Below are 20,633 nucleotides of genomic sequence, written 5' to 3'. Positions count from 1 at the left end.
AACCTTGTTGTATATATAACAATTATGGTGCTGTTAAGTTGGTTTAGCTGAGGCTTGTCAGCATTTCCAAGCTTTCGGAAAATTTCTTTAGATAAAAATGACAGTTGCCTTGAAAGTAAACTTGCTTTTTTTTTTTTTTTTTTAAATAAAAAATATTATACAGGCTAAGCCCAGACTGGGTGAAGTTTCAGATAACTTTTGTGCATGTTTAACTGAAATTAGGAATTGACAGTTAGCTGGTGGACATATTGCTATGCAAAAATTTCCAACTCCTTTTCTCCCAGTATGGCGTTGCTTCTAAAATCTGTATTGAATGTACTGTTGCCAGAGCTGCCAAGCACCATACCACTGCCCTTAGCTTTGGAAAAGGAGGTGAATTAAATGTCCAGGAGGTTTAGGAACAGCAGGAAAATAATCAGTGATCAGTTGTTTGGTTTGAGCCTTTGCTTGAATCTTTTTGAGAGGAATTACTCTGTAGGTGTTGAGCTCCTTCAGCTGAATTCCTTAATATCTCGGCTTTGCATCCTGTTCTGGTTGTTAATTAGTTCCTGCTGATTCTTTCGTAGCCAGCCTTGATTGCACACGAGCCATTTGTGCTGCTAAATGGAGATGTGCGCTCCGGTTGGCATCTTGCAGAGACCTTCGGTGGGCAGCTCGGCCAGCCCGGGCCCAGCCGGGACGGCCCGTGGAGGACGCAGCACTTAATGACGATCGCAAGATACGGTCGTTTGGGGGACACTGTTTAGTATTTTGCAGTTTGTCTTTACTTCTGCAGAATTGCTTCAAGGGTTTTGTGGTGGCTTTTATTTCCAGAAAAGGCCACACAGTACATGCTCGCTTACTGAGTGTTTTCCTGATAAAATATTGTAAATAGGCCTGTTTTTTTTTTCCCAGTGAATACAAGGAAGGAGGCAAGGCAGAGGGCTGCCAGCTGGAGTTGGCCAGTGGTTCAGCCAGATTTATCTAAAATATCGAAGTACTTTGGCAGGTTTTGTATTGAACTAATGGTGGGAATGATGCAGTCCTATATGTAAACATACTTAATTCTGGTTTTCTAGGTCAGATCTTCAATCTGGGTGCTTAAAGGCAGACATACAGTCTTTTCTGTGGGAATGTTAGAGACTCTGCGACACTTTTTTGCAAATAAGTAGGAATTTTGTATAGATATACTTCACCAAAACCTTGCCATCTTCCCAGTGCTACTCAATATGCCACGTTCAGTGCTCATTTGTGTTGCGATTCTTAAATACCAATGCTTTATTTTACAGCTACTAGCTTGAGACTTACATTGGATATTAATAATTTATTGCACTTGCAGTAAATCAACTTGGGGTTTTCTTTGTCTTGAACTGCTTGTTTTCTGCAGTCACTGAATTCATGACCCTTTCATAGGCTGGGCTGATTTGGAAATTCTGCTTTTATGCATACTAAAGCAGTTTTTGCTATGCTTAAACTGTGCTTTTTGCACTGCATTTTCTTCCTCCTGATGTACGTTAAAAGTTTTGTCACTCTCACATTTACTTGTTGACCCATCTTATAATTTGAGGCTCTTCCGAGTGGGTTTGTAGGTGGTTGAATCACAATTTTGATTTATTTTATTTTTGAATTATTTTTATAGTGAGTAAACAATAACCTTTGTGAGAGAATAACCCCATCTGGTGCACTGACATATAAAAAGCTGCCACATTACTGGGATCCTACACCGTGACCTATCAGTTGCTGGGAGCTGGATTTGACAGCAGCTGACAATAACGAACTGCCCTCCCGACACGGGCCCCAGTTCAGAGGCAGGGTGTTACCGACTCGCTGTCAGCTAATGCACCCTACTGTTACTTAAATGTTATTAATATATATATATATATATATATACACGGCCTAGAGTTTTCCGGGGGCTTGAGTGTATTTTCATTAGCTGAAAGAATACAGAAAATCTGGTTTTATTCTTCAGTGATGCTTCTGTTATTTAACAGAGGAGGAAACCTGGCAGTGATCTCTGCCGAGGTTGGGAGCACATAACCGGCTCTCCAACAATAAGCTCCCCAGGAGTTCTGTGCTCCCCACCGTATGTTTTTCAAATTATTTATGAATGTTTGAATGCTGAGCCACCCGATGGCACTGCATATTAATGTCTCGTCTCACGGCTTGCTGCGGACAGCTGGGTTCAGAGCCTCTGCCCAAACAAGCTTGAGAGACAAAGTGCAGAATTTGGGCACACTTCTAGATTCTCATAAAAACTGTTTCCTTAAAAGACCCCACCACACAGACACTCTAATAATTTTATTTATGATCATCTGGGGCAGTATTAGCATCTGTCTTTGTTAGCATTAATTTCACGATATTTTGCTATTAATTTAAAAGGGAACATGTATGAATATTCTGCCTATTTGACCAGCTTTTAGTACCAAATACTTATAAAGCGATCCCAAATAATTACTTGCCGGTGGGAGGCATTCTTAATGTCACCAAGAATGTGCATCGCACGTTTCATCTCGCTAATATCTTCCCTCTTCTCTGGCGTTCCCAGAACCTGCAGGGTCGCAGCGTTCTTTGCAGGAGGAGCTGTGCCTTTAGCAAACGCCAAACCCAGTAGCAACTGGATGTTTCATTCCTTGAATTAACTTCACCATGAAGAAATCGGCAGTGCACAGTGTTCAGAAGAAACATTAGTTTCTCATAAATGGCCATCTGCATGCATATAACAAATTTAACTAAAAAGATATCTATAAATATATATAGATATGTAAGAATATAAACAGATAAGAATTAGAAATTTAACAGTCTGAATCCCCTTTTAAACGATTTGATACATCTTGTATTAAGACTTAGGCTTTATTAAGTATCTGTCCTACCCAGCAGCACATATTTTTTATGATGATAATTTTTATAACGGTAATCTTATTCTACAAGTAAAATACAGTTGCTCCTACAAGATTTCCAGTCGCAATTGAAACCAGAGAACCTATTGCAGGCACCAGTACTCAGGAAGCAGCATTAGAGACGACGGTACATTTTTTGTCAGTAGGAGAGACTGTGTTAATAAATACAGAGGAATAAAGTGTTGTGCAACAGTGGTTCATTTTTCATCTTGTTCTGGGAAGGAAATTAATCCGCTGTTTCTTGTGTGTAAATCACCTGTGAAGCGCAGGCGTTCCAGGAGTGGACATTCGTTCCATTGCCATCTTTCAGGAGTCAGGAGAAGGGGTGTAACAAGACGGAAACTGGTCTCAGGGGGAATATTAAAAGAAATTTTAGTTGGGCAGGGGTGTAGTTGTGCAATAGAGAAAAGTCTCATATCAGAAAGCCCTTTTAGTGTCTGGAAACTGTATAGAAACTGGAAAAGTGTCTGAAAAGCAGGATTTGTTTCAGAGCCAGTTGCGCATGCGAGTCACAGCCAGCTCCAGAAAGCAAGCATTCAGTGAGACTTTTAATAAAATCCTACAGTAAATCTTTAATGAAAGCTGAGCAGCTTTAGATTTCGCATATAGAGAGTACAAGTACCCAACTTGGAAGAAAGGCTATTTTCAGTAGTAGGAAAATCTTTTAAACTGTGATTAAGGAGAGCGCAGTAAGGTGCCGGGGAGAAAGTTCCTTGGCTGGGAATATAAGATCCTCTGTCACGCTCCTGAGTCATCCGTAAACCGGGCAGATCACTGGAATCTGTACCAGAATCTTCTTTCGGAGGTAATGAGATTATGGAATAATTTACTAATGCTTTATCGTGGGAAGACAGAAACTTTACGACATATTGGAGCTGCCAAAGGTCTCCCTTTTCTTTCACTTTGCCAGAGGAGACCGTTGGAGACTTGAAGCCTCTTCTAAAAGCAGCTATTCGCATGCACTGGAGTGATTCCTGAGTTGCCCGTAGGGAGTGAAAGATTGGCAAGAAATGGTGGCCGTGATTAGTAAACTTTTATTATCAACATTTGGGAATTCAGGAAGAAGGTAGTTGTGACTCACTGGAAAAGGAACTGAGTAAACTCAGGCTGATAATAATTCAGCTTTGTTATAGGGACAGAAACATTTATTTACTCATTCCCTTGACTAAATATATTTGCTGGTGTCACAAGAAGTTATAAATCCGTAACTACATATGGCTTACCACTTCTGACCTATACAGTCTCATGGAAAAACTTCCAGTTTTGTCATCAGCTCTCTGAATTCCTCAAAATTCTGCCTGAATTTCTTCTCCTTACGTAAAGTGTCAGTTGTTCTCTGCCAACCCACTCTGTCTTATTTAGATATTTATTTAAAGTATGAATACCTAAGAACCAGCTCTGTATTTTCTTGTGTCTTTATACTATTCTTGGAAAAGTGGGCGTCCTGGTTTTAGGCATGGCTTCTGGATAGATACTGCTGGATTATAAGTAGCACATAATAGAGCATCCATAGGACAGCCATCAAATAGCCGACATTTTCTGCTGACTAACCATTTCTGATCTCTTCTTCATTAACAATGAGGAGGAAAATGGTACTTTTTTCCCTATGGAAAGTTGATAACTGATTCTGTTTTTCAGAAGGAGAACCTGGGTGAGCTTGTGTTTGTTTGAAACTTCAATATATGCATCTTTTCACTGTCTTTTCATCTGTGTGCGGTCTCAGTCCCCGTTAAGATTGTAATCTGGACAAAATGTTAGGAAATGAACTTGTACCAGCTACTTTGTTCAGTACAGGGGTCATTATCATGCTTAATAGTTACGACAGAAAACTGGCAGGTAGTATTTTAGGTTTCCATCCAAGTTACTCCAAGTGATGCTGAGCTGCAACCATCTATAAATTAGAGTAACGTCTCTATCAGTGTTGAGTTTGATTAACTAGTAATTATGAAGCAGTGTGAGATTGCTCGCTATCATTACAGCTCTGGCAGAATTCAGCCACAGTAAGTTGATTGGACTTATTTTTCATTTAACTTTTTCTGTTTCAGCCGTACACAAGAGATGGTGCCTTTGGTGGGGAGGGGAAATCTCTTCTTGTCGATCCTCTTACAGAAACCTGACCTATCCTGTTAAAAATAGGGTGCCCTTAAAGAGGTGGACCACTTAGATGCTAATTCTGTATAAGCACTATTTAGCACGAGCATCATCATGCCGTTTCCTCAGGAAAAGAAGTGCAAAGTCAGTTGAAAAAAGATGTCTAAGGGTACTAATTATGCAGACAAAAGTACAAATGGGCCAGATATCTTAAACCAAGCAGTGAGATAATGACTTCTTTGGCAGCCTGTATTTAGTGTATGTTGCATCTTTCCTTCCCAATTCATCTTCGAGTGTCTCTTTTTTTCATATATTTTTCTTTTCCTGTGTTTGCTGCAAAAGAAAGCAGTGGTCCTAGGCGTGCTGCCCCGTCCTCCTGCTGCGGGTGTTGTGTCCCAGGCTGGGCAGCACCTATCAAGGCTAATCAGCGATGGCTCTCTCCAGGGAACCTGCGTGGCAGAGCCGCGGAGAATTGCTCTGCATCCCCCCAGCCAGTTCCTCACAGCTCTGCTCGGTCTCACACTGAGCGTTTCCAGGTCAAATTTAAACATAAAGGATCAGGCTGAAGACGCCATGTTAAAATAAACCAATTTTGTTCAAGGAATTTTAATGAAAAACTTACTAGTACATATCTCTGGGAAGCTGTGGAGCGTGTAGAGAGTTCTGCTCTTCACTTGTGCCAAACTACAGCATAGAAATAAAAATCAAAAAGTGGATTTTGAAGTAATAGTTCATGTGCCAAACCTGGCAGTGCAGACACAAGTCCTGCGCTGAAGACCAAAAAAAACCCCAAAACAAAATAAAACCAAACACAGGATGAGAGAGCAAGCAATTTGCATTGCATCCTTCGTTCACTTTGTGGTTCTCAGTCCCTTTGGGATTGTAAATATTTAACTAAAATAAGCCCTTTAATCTTGACGTTATTGCTCAGAAGTATTTGAAGATCACTTTCGGTGTGCTAAGTTTTAATAGAGGGAGGGGGTGGTCGCGAGTCGCAAACAGAAATGGTTTTCCAGCTGACCGCTGGGTGCGGAGACCCTCGGAGGGTGAACTCGGAGTAAAGGGGGGTGGGGACAGTTTCTCAGCACCGAAAGCCGTCACCTCGGAGTGGCAGAGCCCTGTCAGCTTGGTACGGGGATGGTGGGGAACTGCAGATGAAACGCTCGGCAAGGAAGAGTCTTGTTTCTGTTCTGTTCTTTTAAAACATGGTGTATTTTTTCTGGTACGCTTATTTGAGTAAAATAATTAGTGAATACATTTTATTTTAAAATTTCAGCCCGTAAGCATTTTCTGTCTCTCATTTTAAAAACATGAATTTAAGAAACATAACTTAATCAGTATCAACTGTCGGTTCAAGTTAATGCGATTCCTTTCAAGCCACGATCTAATTTCAATAATTAATTTACATCCGAGTATGTGTTCTGCATGAGAATTATCTTGACAAGTAAACTAGTGTGTTCCCAGTAAGTAGCTTGCATTCCTGTGCTCTGCCCCCTTTCTACAGCTATTTTGGATATAAGGTACCAGTTACATCTGGTATTTCTCTCTTCGTACTTGTTCTACCGCACCTAATGCTCTCTCGTTAAATAAACAGAGCCGGTCAAACTGTTTGAAATTATGTGTTTTCCGTGGCTGTTTTTTCCAAAAAAAAAAATTTTCCCTTTACAGCTTGAATCAAACAGCTTAGTAGATTCACACTGAAGCACTACTTAGTTATTTCATTCGGAAGAACACCATTATTATGAACACTAAAACACTCTCTCCATCATGTAAAAGGAAAATGTCAGCTTCGAGCCAGTTACGCCGACTTGTGAATCCACCTGGTGTGCCGGGAATGGAACAGAGCTGTTCCCTGGCTTTGTGAATCACCTTCCATGGTGTATTGTCGTGGGGGTGTTGCCAACACCTCAGTCTTCCATTTCACTGGCCTTACGTAGAGCACATCGATGTCTGTCCTGTGCTTTACGTTCCTTGGCCACCTCCTTCTGTCTTACGAGCGCACAGTTGTCCGTCCACCACAGCCCTGCCTTGATTTATAAAGGCAGAACAAAGGACGTTTTGAAAAGATGTACTTCAGCTGGTTTACACGTCATTAGACTGTTGCACGAAAACTGTCCTCTTATTCTATAAATAATGAGAGGAAACAACACATTATAAAATATCTGTGTTGCTTGGATGCCTTTCAGCCTCCATGCTGGGAAATAACAGGTTGAACTCCTCGGAAGGTCTATAATTTTTGTTTGTAATATGAAAATGTCATTTAAATCTGGGGGAAGAGGAGCAGGGTGCCTTGAGCAAACAGTGACTATCTCTTGCTGAAGATCTTGACAACTTTTTTTTTTTAAAACTCTAAAGTTCAGATTTTTGTAGGAAATGTTTTCCATCAAGAAATACTCAGTGACTTAAAGGTTGGTCTTTCCTGAATTTCCTCTCAGATTTCTTCAATTAGATAGATAAATTAAAAAAGCCCTTCTGCTGCTGACGCCGTGAAAGCAGTAGCTGAGGGCAGCGTCAGTCCGGGATAATACCTCTAGCGACTCCCCCCGCAACGGTGGCCTTCCTTCATACCCTAGGAGCCCCGTCACCCTCAAAGCTTCTGGCAATTCTCCTTCCAGGAAAAAAATTTCATCTTAAACTACGAATCTCACAAAGGAATTCTTGAACAAAAGCTGTTTTCTGTCCAAAACAAGCCCCGAGGATTGCTGTTCCCAGTAGGTTTCGAGATGGCCAGTTGTGAGCTCTCAGTTCCCCATCCCAACTGGATCACCGCAGCTCCTGGCAGCACCACCAGTTTGGGTAGGATGGGGTTTCACAGCATGAGGACAATTCACCTCTTCTTCCGAGGTTCAGCAGAAGGTGGTAGCTGAGTGCTGTTAAAACCCCACGTCTGTAAGCGTTACGCGGGCGTCGTGCTGGTCCTCTGCAAGAGGGAGGGAAGTGCTGTCTTTGCTCCACTCCCCTGCAGTGACTTCTGGACTGCTTAACCAACCCCACAGCTCCGTTCCAGCCAGACTGAAACCCAAAAGCTGCCAAACCCTGGATAAATGCCATCGTAAGCCGCCCTTGCCTGCCTGCCCTGTCCCACACAGGGATGTGGCCTTGTGGGGAACGCAGATTGCTGACCGTTCTTGCCTCTCTCTCTTTGGGATCGGTAGCAACATGAGATGTATTAACTCACTTTATGTCTGCTTTTGACATTGTAAAAATAGAATCTACATTAACATTTTTGTGAAGCTGAAGTTAAGCTTGTCTTCTCTGCGCTTTTACTTGGTTGCTGTCATGACATCATGCTTTCAGTGGTTCCATCTGACAACTAATGAACCATGAAGGGGGTTTAGTGTTAGATATCTTCCAATAATGTCAAATAACCGATCTTCTGAAATCTATTGTGATCTGGCTCTCGCCCTTGTAGTGTTTGGCTGATAGTCCTGTAGTGGTATAACCTAAGGCCGGTGAGTAAACGAAAGCAGAAAGAATCGCTACCCGCTTAACAATTTATAGTGATGGATTTGGACGGTTAATCATTCCAGTGCAGGAAAGGAGCTGCCTGGAAGCTGTGTGTCGTTTGTGAATTGCTCTTCTCTCCTGTCGTTTTCTCTACTCTTCTTACAAATATTGCTAAGTGCAGCCTTACTGTACAGCAGCTCGTTCCTTCCGTGCCAAGTCTGACAAGTGGGCTCCATGTCTGTCTTGTTTTATTTTTCAACACGTTTCAGTAACTCTGGTTTCACGTTAACTGCTTTCTTAGTGGTGATTTGTAATCCCATACAAATCAGCTATGTTTTATATTGGCAGTGCGAGAAGCAAAAAACCTAATTCCCATGGATCCAAATGGACTTTCCGATCCTTACGTTAAACTGAAGCTGATCCCAGATCCTAAGAATGAAAGTAAACAGAAAACAAAAACCATCCGTTCTACTTTGAACCCAGACTGGAATGAGTCGTTCACATTGTAAGTTTAACACCTTTTCATGTAGTATCTTTGTGTGCATTGAAGCATTTAATTCACTGTTACATCGAGAACTCCTCTATTTCTCTCCTTTTTAGTAAATTAAAACCTACAGACAAAGATCGACGGTTATCCGTAGAGGTCTGGGACTGGGATCGAACAACCAGAAATGATTTCATGGGATCTCTTTCATTTGGGGTGTCAGAGCTTATGAAAATGCCAGCCAGCGGATGGTAAGTTCCTGAAAAGAGAGAAGGAGAGAATATATCACAAAAAAATTTAAAACTAGTATTTTTCTTCAATATAATTTGCCTTTTTTGGAGCTTTTCATTGTATCTTGTGCTATAAATTCACTGAAAATGCAACTAAGCCTAGGAAAAAGAAGGATAATAAAAGGTGTGCTTTTCTTTTGTGGTGTTCATGAAACTTCTGCTGGAGCCAGGAGCTGCTGCAAACTCAATTCTGTGTACATAGTCTTGTGACAGGAATTTTATTTTTATCTCCAATATGATATATTCATTACTAAGCGTATCATGTTATATATAGCTCTGCAAATTCAAAGCACGTGGGAACTGATTTTATAAAATGCCATCTTGGTGCCTACCAAGCTCCAGGTAGAACTCCTCACATCTTCTCAAAGCACAAAGCTTCTCAAAAAGCACATCGTCAGAGATAATTGTTCAGGGCTATAGAAGCACTGGAGACGAAGGTTCTTCAGGGTTGGTATCTCCCATCATTTCACGGGATGGGTGTGAAGAAGTTCCTTGTCCATTAAACTGCCTTGCCACATAGTTTGGGCTTAAAGGTCTAATTTTAAGTTAAATATATTCTGTTTCTGAGTGTGCTTTGTATCTTTGAAAGCAGTTCTTTACGTACCTGAGACATCGATACAAACCATCCACAACCAACTAAAATCAGATGTTAAATCTTAACAGGAATGTAACGGTAAAGTCACCATTTTTTCTCCAATGCTCCACAGGTACAAGCTGCTGAACCAAGAAGAAGGTGAATATTATAATGTTCCAATTCCAGATGCTGATGAAGATGGAAATGCAGAGCTCCGACAGAAGTTTGAGGTGAGGATTAAACACAAATGGGTGCAACTATACGTGGCATACATTTTTCACTTTGTCACAACAATTGCCTGTTAAAAAATTATATATTAGAGTGCTACTATTTCTGTTGCCTGTGACAGCAGTATGTAGCTTTAGGTTTCTTGAAGATTGGACCAAGTGATTTAATTGAATTGTGGTATCATTTTTCTGACAGTTCAGCTTCTCTGCTGTGACGCTTGTGAGTTGGTATTTTGAAATATTTTGTGTCAAGTACATGTAATAATTTCAGCGTCTTTTAATAGTTGCTGCAAAATCTGCCAGCCGTTATCACTAGTATCTATAATATTTGGCAAATGAAGTTCTCAGAAAAAACAGTATTTTAATACTTAGTTTCACACTAAACGTGGGGGGTTTTTTAAGAAAATATTTACAATGTTACTTACTGATTATTTGGAGCCTCAAAATCTTTGTAGAAGGTCGTAATCTGAAATTCTGATATCTTTAACGTGGGTATGGAGGTTTTTGAGGATAGGAGGTATTGCTGGTTATGTACAGAAGGGAGACACTGAAGAAATGCGATACTTTCTGCCGAGCCTTCCTGCCTCCTGTGGTGCACACTGGAGTGGTTGCCGGTCGTGCCATGGTGTAGTCGTGCCATGGTCTCGCTGTGCCATGGTCTCGCCGTGCCATGCGAAGGAGTTGTTTCTTAATGCGGAGTCTTAGCCAGCAATTCTGCCTCTTCCGACAACTGCAGCCGACATTCCAGCAAAACACTTTCTGGTCATTAAACCCAGCAACAGGAAAGGCAGGGTTTGGGGAGGGAGGTGTTTTGCTAATGGCTGTACTGGATTCGGCTCATCCGACTCGACTACTCCTTCCAGCTGCGTATGCAATATTGAATTTGAAATATTCCAATCTACGATATTGTTTTCTTTTTTCTGGTCGAATATTTACAACTTTAGTCTAGCTGTTTATCCAGAAAGTAATTAATGTACCTGTCGTGCATAAACGAACACTTAATGCCTGTTCCTTTCAACCTGAAATGGCAATTTTTTATGTTCACCATCAGGCAGAATTCTACATTGTTATTATAAAAGATGGGTTAACCCAAGAAAGTGAGGAAAAACGGCATATGTTCAACTTTCAAGAAAGAAAAAGAAAAGGTGCATCAATTTCTTCTGAACACATTTGGAATCAGCTACCATACTTTTGTCTGCAGCATGAACTATGATTTTTTGTTATACGTTTGAGAAATATTTGAATCTCCATTTCATTTTCCTTTCTTTACAGTTGTGATCTGACCAGTGTGATTTTTATTTCGCTGCACTAGGTCATTTTCTACTCAAGATCATACTTAAGTTCGGTCTCCCTAGAAAGAGTAGTGTCAAAAGTAATTCTTTTCACCCCTTACATGTCTCTGTGCGATACACAGGGTCTGGCATTGGGTGGGTATGTGTATGTGGATATGGATACAGGTAGGGAAATCCGGTTTTTCTCAGGACAGGGACAGCACAAAGACAAGTCACTAAAATTACCCATTTTAAAATGTCAGTTATTATATGCAGTTTGTTTGCATATTGAATTTACAGTCTCTCAGGGCTTTTTCTTAAGCCTCCTGTAAATCCATTGGTTGCAGAATGAAGAGTTGGGGTTTATCTGTGTCCTGCAGTGAAGGGGTGGAGAAATCCTGAGAGGTTGCATGCTGTAAAGCTACTGGACTGGGTCCCAGAAACAGCAGCTTCGCGTAGGGTCGGCTCTGCCTCAGAAATAATTAGTCTGTCTCTCAGTCTAATTAGTTCAGGCCCAGCACTGGGTGTTTGAGGCTTTCCCTGTTCTGGAGGTAGCCTGGTTGGTGCTATTTTAGTGGTCTGAATTAATCAAGGAAAGGGAACAGGTTCTCAGTGAACACAGTGTCTCCAGGAATATCGTTTACAGAGTTGCATAATGGACAGCTTTAAAACTTGCTGACGATATGTGGGAATACTGGGAGCCGAACAGAACGTGTACTTGTAACTAGACCAAGGCTAGTAGAATGCAGTATTACAAGGGAAAAGGATTTAGGGTCAGCCTCTTCCTCTCTCTTGTGGTTTACTGCTGCGAGAAGGAGCAGAGGGAAGCAGCACCCTCCAAGTAATGTTCTTACTTGGTTCCAAGGGGAATTACTGTGATATATAAAAATTAACAGCACAGATGTCTGAATGGCGGTATTTCACTTATTAGCTATTCTGGTATGGTACATCAGTGGTGCTGACTCCGATCATCTTTTACGTTATTTTTCTTATCATTTATATCTTGGCTTGCACAGTCATTTTATTTTAGGTACCCCACACTAAGGAACAAGCAGATAGCACTGAGAGATATGCTGCTATTTGTGATTTAATGACATCATCTAAATAAATATTTCCACTGTTCTGAAATCAGCTTTGAAACCTTACGGGAAGAAGATTGCAGATCCTGACTGACATTTTATTGGGGGAGTGTGTTTGTCAGGAAGATTAAGAATATAGATAGACCGAGAGGTCGCACTGGGCTGTCTTCTCCTTTATCAGTTTATAGAGGAGTCACTTCAGAGTGCTGCTAATCAAGTCTACATTTGTGGTGCTTGGTCTGCTTTTCGATATATGACAGTGTGATTGATATCCAAGCTGCACTGATTTCATTTTGAGTACAAAATTACAGCATTTTCTACAAAAGTATTGCATTACTAATACCAAATACTTAAAATGAATAATGATGGTCTTCAGAGCGAAGAGCTATGTACAAACCTAAGCTACGCAAGAACAGACAAGCTTTAGGATGAGAATGTCATTGCTTCATACTAAGAAAGAATAAGAATATTTTCAGGTTATAAAAGATCAGAGAACTGATAGATATGAAATTTCCAAAATCTGTTTCTGGTCTTAAAAAAAAAAGCCTAAGACATTCTTAAAACTGGCTTTGCCATTTTGACTGAAGTTTAGAACTGTGCGCAGTAGAATCTCCAAGAGCACTTAGGAGCTACCTACCCTTTAATGAGAATTTTTAAAATATCTGCCCGCATCTATAGTTCGAGAGGTGTCTTTAAGATTTGGCCTCAAGCTCTCATTGATTTCAAAGTGTTTACGCATCCTATCACATCCTAAAGCTCCGCTTTAACAACACAGACTTTTATTAAATGTGGTTATTAGTCACACAAATCTCATTGGGGTGCTGCTTTACTTACCAGACCTTTGGCACAGATTCTTTAAGTCATTTATTCAATGTAAATCTACCATAAAATAGCTATACAAGATTATAAATGAGTAAAGAAATACTAGATTCAAACATTCTCCTCGCTTACAATTGTAATTGAACAGCAAAAGCTGTTTGTGACGAGAAAAAGTTTCGTCATGGCTCATTCTGCCAGATCTGAAGCAGTTGGAAAATGAGCAGCTGGCTTGTGCCCAGTAGTTTTAGATCCTCTCCAACCAGTGGGACCCCGTTGGAAAAGAAAGAGTTGAGGAGGACGCTGGTTTCATTAATGGAATCACGCAGTGACCTCGCTAAGTGTCTATAGATTTTACTACGAGGAGTTTTCTTTTTATATCCCGTCTGTGTATTAGCTATAGAAGTTGTGCAGCATATGGAAATTAAGGTATATTATGCATAAGTGCAGTGCAGTATTCTCCACACAACAGATTTTAATCAATCTACATATTTTCTGGATCTCACCTATCACTAAAACTTACAAATCAATTATTTGCTCATTTAGCAGTATGAACAAATCTGTCTTCAGTGATTTACAGATGATACATCATTATTAATATTTAGAGATAAAAATATACTCCTGTAGGAAGTGGAGGCAGGATAAAATCTGTCACTGTTTTTCATGGGGTTTTAACCTTTGGTTGTGAATTTTCTCTCCGGAATGGCATTATTTGTGGCCATCTCAAAACGAAACTCCGTCCTCAACAGGCGTCTTCAGAATAATTGTAGCTGCTCCGTAATTGTCCGTGCTGAGGTTGCCATGGGAACTCCCCACAGTCCCAAGGGGCTCCACAGACCCAAACCAGCAAGTCTTTTAACTGCAATATCTACTATTTGTTATATACTTATTTTCCTGTTACGGTATTTTGCTAGTCAAAGAAAAAAGCCGAATATTGAGAAAATGCAGCCTTATTGCATTTTTAATACCTGGGTATGATCTGAGCAGTATGGTTTTGCCGTTTAGGGCATTGTTATGGTTTTTTTATCTGGGGAAAAGAAATGTGCAAATTCTAAAACTTCTATTGTAGGAAGTTATTTCAGTTCTGTCAAGCCCTGTTTCCTGCAATTTGCTGCTTAGTAAAGCACTTCTTGATACTTAACTATGACCTTATAATAATAATAGAATAATACTGGTTTAAAAGTAGGCTGGTTAATTATTCTGTCTGTCCCCTTCTTTCCACATCACCATCATGGAAAATGTTATTAAAAATAAAGCAGCTGTTACAGTCCATAGCAATGATTTTTTTTAATTAAAAAAGAACAGAGTAGCTATAATCCTTACATGTGGATACATTTCCCAAGTACAAGGTATATTAAGTGATGGGAGCAATCAGTTACTACAGGTAGCTTTAGTAATTGAAGTGATCCAAGCAAGATGTTACGAGGGAATAGGTTACGGCTTTTATAATCTTCATTTGAAGGCATCTGTGGGGAAGATACGTAACGGTCTGCCTGGTCTTAAGGAAGACCATGCTCTTAAGATGTGAGACATCTTCTTTTGTTCTAATTATTTCCTTTAGTGTAGCTCTCCGAGTGAGCTGTCTCTCAGGAGAACCACATCATTCCCTTCATTTCTGGGAGAGAGCTCAGACCCCTGGCCCCGCCGTGGGGATCCACGCAGGGCCATTCTGGTGGACCTTGGGAGGTGCTTCCTTGGGGACATCTACCACTGTGGCCGCTGGCATCGAACTGTGGTTGTGTTAGAGATTTCAGCCCAGACATCAGGTGCGAGTGGCTTTTCATGGCTGATAGTTTTGTACCATTGCACTTAATTAAGTGAATAACAATAAAATCACTTCACAATAAAATTAAATTATTCAAATAAGTACTTTTTCTGCAAAATAATCACCAGTCAGCGTTAGGAAAGGCAGGTACCATTTTCATCGACTGGTCGACATTGTGGTCCAGGTCCGTAAACCCACGTGTAGCGGGACGGCCAGGCAGCGTTCCCAGGGAAAGTGGCCGTACTGGTTGTATGCTTTATTTCCAGTCTCCCCGTTCTGGGATTGACCCAGATACCAGCTAAACCACCCGGGAGCAGCTCTTATTTATTATAGTCCGCTTGCCTGATGGGCTCTTTCTGCTGCCAAGAAGCGAGGTGGCCCAGCTTTGCGGTATTTCCCAGGGACTGGGCACCCCGCGCTGTTATTTCGGCTCTTCTCGGTTTAGCGTCACACGAGTTACGTTTTCAGCTGGTTCGTGCCAGTGGAATCGCTGACGAAGGCTGTGCAGAAGCGAGACCTGCAGTTTCCTTTTGCAGACTGAGCAGATCAAAACGTAGGGAGAGAGGAAACAGAGTTCAGAACAGGGTAAATATTGTATCTGGGACTTGGGAGTGTACAGTCAGCGGTGACATTTTGGTGACATCTCAGTGCTTCTAAACATAACCGTTATTATGATCCTAAAGAAAAGGTCTTTTAAAATGCCTTAGCATTTTAAAGATAAGAACAGGGGCAATGTGGTGCTTGGCCACCAGGCTTGGTTATAAATACCTAGAACCTCTCCAGTGACGCAGGAGCTGTAGATATTTCTGCTTCTGATGTGCTAAACTCCTCCAGTATGCAGGACAGCGTTTAGTTTGACCCAACCTGTGTTAATCCTCCTGCAGACATGCATTCATGAAGAAGTAACCCATCTCAGTCTGTATATGTCTCTGTTGCATACAGGGCTAACGATTATTTACACCATCGAGCCTCTCCTTGTGGCGGTACAGCTGGTGTTAAACGGTATTTGAAAAAGTCTGCAGATTTCAAGGCACAATTAAAGCTTTCTGATGTGTTTCAATGTTGTAGTCTTAATGCTAAAGGAACCTCTTTCGTTTATTTATCATTCCCTTTCTGAACATCAGCACATCGTTTCACTTTGTTTCACTGCAAGCGCTGTGTTTCTTCCATCTTTGACGCTCCCTTTAGTTTTATATTTTTTAAAGCAGTTTCTGTCTGCCTTATTGGAAAGAAGGACAGTACTTACTGCATGAACTTGGAGTTTTTCTGATACTCGAAACATTTTTAGGTCAAAAGGGCATTTTCTTTCTGTCCTTTAATCAATGGCCCAAACACCCTAGAGCAGTTCTCATTCCGAGCAGGAGGCTGGGTGAGTGGGCTGCAGTTGCGTAGCCAGGGCCTTAGCAGAGACTCCAGGGGCCGTTGCAGTAGCTTAAGAACCCAATGAGTTTTCTAATGAAATAGGATAGTTTCATTTTAAAAAAACTGTAGAGGAGCTTGTTATTTTGTTAGTTTGTGAGTTAAGTTCTTCTGGTCTCTCTGTAAAGTCCTGTAAGGGCTGTGAAGGAGATCATAGAATCACAGGGTTGGAAGGGACCTCTGGAGATGACCCAGTCCATCCCCCTGCCAGAGCAGGGTCACCCAGAGCAGGTGGCACAGGAACGCGTCCAGGCGGGTTTGGAATGTCTCCGGAGACGGAGACTCCACCACCACTCTGGGCAGCCTGTGCCAGGGCTCTGCCACCCTCACAGCAAAGAAGTTCCTCCTCATGTTTAGGTGGAACTTCCCATGGTCAAGTTTGTGCCCATTACCTCTTGTCCTGTCCCTGGGCACCACTGAAAAGAGCCTGGCCCCATCCTCCTGACACCCACCCTTTCAGTGTTTATAAGTGTTGATAAGGTCCCCCCTCAGCTGTCTTTTTTCCAGACTGAAGAGACCCAAATCCCTCAGCCTTTCTTCATAAGAGAGATGTTCCAGTCCCCTCAGCATCTTTGTAGCCCTTTGCTGTCCCCTCTCCAGCAGTTCCCTGTCCTTCTTGAATTGGGGAGCCCAGAACTGGACCCAGCACTCCAGGTGTGGCCTCCCCAGGGCAGAGTAGAGGCAGAGGATGCCCTCCCTCCACCTGCTGGCCACACTCTTCTTGATTCCCCCCAGGATGCCACTGGCCTTCTTGGCCACAAGGGCCCATTGCTGGCTCATGGTCATCCCGTTGTCCCCCAGGACTCCCAGGTCTCTCTCCACAGAGCTGCTCTCCAGCAGGTCAGCCCCAACCTGTCCTGGTGTGGGGCGTTATTGCTCCCCAGGTGCAGCACCCTGCCCTTGCCCTTATTGAATTCCATAAGGTTTCTCTCTGCCCAACTCTCCAGCCTGTCCAAGTCTCTCTGGATGGCGGCACAGCCTTCTGGGGTGTCAGCCACCCCCCCCAGCGTTGTGTCATCGGCGAACTTGCTGAGGATGCACTCTATCCCCTCGTCCAGGTCATTGATGAATATATTGAAGAGGACTGGAGATGTTTCTTTTAAGTCTTTCAAGGATGGTGATGGTTTTGCCCCAGAGCTGTTACGCTGCAGTTAACTTTACTCTTTCCTTTTTTTTTAAAATAAATAAAAGATACAGCCCCTACCATACCTGTGCCTAACGTGTATGCATTCCCGTTTTGAAGTAATAACTGTAACGTCAGGCAGTTCAGCAAAGGTGACATGAAAAAGAGAAATAATGTTGCTGACACTTCAAATTGTAAAAGAAAAGATTAAATTTGCTTTTCAGGAAACTGACACTGAGCTGCACTGAAATCATGACCAGCCAAAATATCACTGGCACATCAATCCACGCTCATTATGCATATAGAGATATAAAAAGAAGAGCCGATTTTTTTTGGACGTGGCACTCATTCCTATTTTTAAATTGTGCATATTTAATCATTAGAGAATAGTTTGCAGCGTTATAGAGATGCTGTTAGATGTCTCCATCTGTTCTATACTGTAGTTTGGCATGGGGAATTCCCATATGCAGTTATCTGGAGGTTTCCCATCCACTTACCATATCTGAAACTAGAGAACTTGAAACGTGTTCGCCAGATGACATACATGTCTGGTCTCCGTTCCTATCAGCTTGTGATTTCAGTCAGGCTTTTCTGAGTCTACGTCTTGTGATTTAAGGTGAAGAACGTACGTAGAAAATCCTATTGATAACAGGGATTTCTTTGTCTCTTACATAAAGTTTAAATGCTTGTCTCAAAACAAGGCAACCCCCCCCCCTTTTGTGCTGTCACCCCTCTACAGCGCTCGTTAGTTGTTAAGAGCCCGGGCTGCGCACATCTACGCATACGTTGAGCTTTATGCATTGCCGTGGTTTGGTGCCATTGGGGTGTTTCGCGCATGAAGCGTGTGGATGCCCAGGGTGCAGTGGTCGTTACGAGCAGTTGCGTGGGGACCTGTACGTCAGTGTGCTGTGCTGTACCCTGCTCCTTGCCGCGGGGGTGATTAACGCCGCGATTTCTTTTTCGTGATTTTTTTCCATGCATAGCAGATGTGTCCATTTCTGTATTCTCGCTGCTGTGTCTTTATTTGTTTACTTCTGCTGCTAATTGTTGTTGCTTTGCTGTGCCAGCCCTTTACTAACGAAGCAGTGTTTCTCCCTCTCCTGTCTCTTCCAGGACTGTCATGTAAATAACCACTTCTTCAAGGTAGTTTTCTCCTTGGTATTCTCCTTTCTCTTCACACAACCTTCTCTACCAGTGTTTGAAGTTTAAATTCGATTTCATTCTCACTGTGTTTTAAGGATGCACTTGGTTTTTCCCCAGTTTAAGCTTTTCTAATTGATAAAAGAAAATTGAAGTATGAATCTTCCGTAATTTGTCGCAAAGTACTCCCCAGATTAGAAGTTGGCTTACAAAAACGGGGCCATCAAACCCCAGCAGATGCAGCATGCCTTTCCTTTCGAAGGAATTAGTCAGATGAATGTCGCCTTCTCGTGCAAAGTGGAAAATGGTGCATCTTTAATTTGAAAGACACTCATGGAACTTCAAATAACTTCCACAGATCAAGTAATGCTCATGTTCACTGCATATTTAAACAGATACATTTACATAACATAGCATGCATGTGTTATGATATCATACACCCCGTATGTAGCGGTGTGTTAGCTGGAGTATACTATATCATAAGAGACGTTACCCGTATGCACAGGTGCTGCGGTACCAGAAATACCAATTCACCTGTTTACTTCCATGTTGCTGCTTTCACTGATCACCTCATCACCGAGTCCTGGCCATGGGAGGTGCACATCGGCATTGAGAACATGTCTGGGGACTTTTTGTTTGCATGTCTCTCTAACAAATTATCTTGCTTTATTAGGGCAAAGGTTACCGACACAACTCACGCTTTCCCTTTCATACATTGGTGAGGTTACAATTTAAATTAAAATGTGAAGCTCCTGTGCTGTAAACTGTTTTAAGAATCTAAGGTTATTGAAGCCATTATTGTCTTCGGTATTTTTACCATTCGAGTTGACCAAGAGCGGTTTATATGTTAAAGCTTAAAATGCTGATTTTAGAATCAAATTTTATTTTTGAAGAGTTGTTTATATTATTAATGCATGATTTTAATACTGAACCAGAAAAGCAAAGAATGAGACCGTTTGTCATTGCCAAATATTTCCTAATGCAGTTATCATTTGTCGTGTAATCGGTAACTTATTTTTTCTTAACCTTGATTCTTTGTCTGGTATCTCAATCTCAGAAAAGCCTGTAGAGAAGAGGACTGCCCTTTCTCAATCCTTTACACCTCTTCTAATTTGAAAATAAAATTACATGGTGGTTTCATTGATGAAACTTGTTTGATGCAGGGAAGTTGCGAGTTTCTCTGTTTAAATATATTTTAAACCAGAGCAAAAGCTACCCTGAAAAAAACGCGCCTGGGATAAATCCGAAGTTACGTGTAACGTCGTGTTGTCACTTCCTGGTAAAAGGCAGACCTTGAAGCGCACTGATACGTACTGACAAGAGGCCTTGGTCCGTTCGTGTTTCCATCATAGGAGTGCGCCTGAAAAAAGAGCTGAACGGTCTCCTAAGCTGCTGCTTCATAGGCAAAATTCATGCTTAGTCCTTGTGAATGATAAACATGGATTCCAACGGACAAAGTTGGCACTCTGTTCCGATGTGAAGAGGAGACTTGAGAATTCCTTTTTTTTTTTTTTTGTGGAAAAAATGCTTCCTTGTTTATTGTCTGTCTTTTCTCTCTAAATTATTACAACCCCCCCTTCTGCTTGCTGCTGGCAGTGACTTAGCGTCACTAACCTAAGCTCGGAAGCGTCACTGCATGCTGCATTCTGCACGCTAATCGCCACTGACGCTAGCGTGGCCCTGGAAAGCATTTTGTAAGTAACGAGTTTATGTGGGACCACGGGGGAGGCCGCGTTCCCGAGTTTCCAGCATTGGAGTTGAAGGGAAACAGCAGGAGCAGGTGAGAGAGGAAGGCTGTGTTCCTGAGGACAGTGTAACGCTTCCGAGCTGGAAATCAGTAAAGCGTACAAAAATGATTTTATAATATCAGAGCAAATTTTGAGAATGCTGTGAGCAAGGTCAAACAGCGTAAATCCTTCTTTATAAATTACCAGCTACTGGGAAGGATCACGCATTTATGCAGCTTTTGTTCCGCCAGCAAAGTGTATATTCAAATCGATTATTTTCACACCATTGTGCAGAAAACACCTT

The 20,633-nt window shown here is 41.7% G+C and overlaps 1 protein-coding gene across 2 annotated transcripts in view; it reads left to right on the top strand.

The window, feature by feature from the left end:
- Nucleotides 1-20,633, top strand: part of PRKCA (protein kinase C alpha) — a 156,820-nt gene that overhangs the window by 99,566 nt on the left and 36,621 nt on the right. The window contains exons 6-9 of one of the 2 annotated variants that reach the window (XM_063352622.1): nucleotides 8,763-8,919; nucleotides 9,015-9,149; nucleotides 9,896-9,992; nucleotides 18,576-18,605. In XM_063352622.1, coding sequence (XP_063208692.1) covers nucleotides 8,763-8,919; nucleotides 9,015-9,149; nucleotides 9,896-9,992; nucleotides 18,576-18,605 — 419 coding nt within the window. The remainder of the gene's footprint in view (nucleotides 1-8,762; nucleotides 8,920-9,014; nucleotides 9,150-9,895; nucleotides 9,993-18,575; nucleotides 18,606-20,633) is intronic. The other variant, XM_063352623.1, reaches the window with a different exon arrangement.

This window comes from Chroicocephalus ridibundus, chromosome 14 (assembly GCF_963924245.1).
Source record: "Chroicocephalus ridibundus chromosome 14, bChrRid1.1, whole genome shotgun sequence".
Classification (NCBI taxonomy): domain Eukaryota; kingdom Metazoa; phylum Chordata; class Aves; order Charadriiformes; family Laridae; genus Chroicocephalus; species Chroicocephalus ridibundus.
This window is presented reverse-complemented; position numbering and strand designations above follow the sequence as displayed.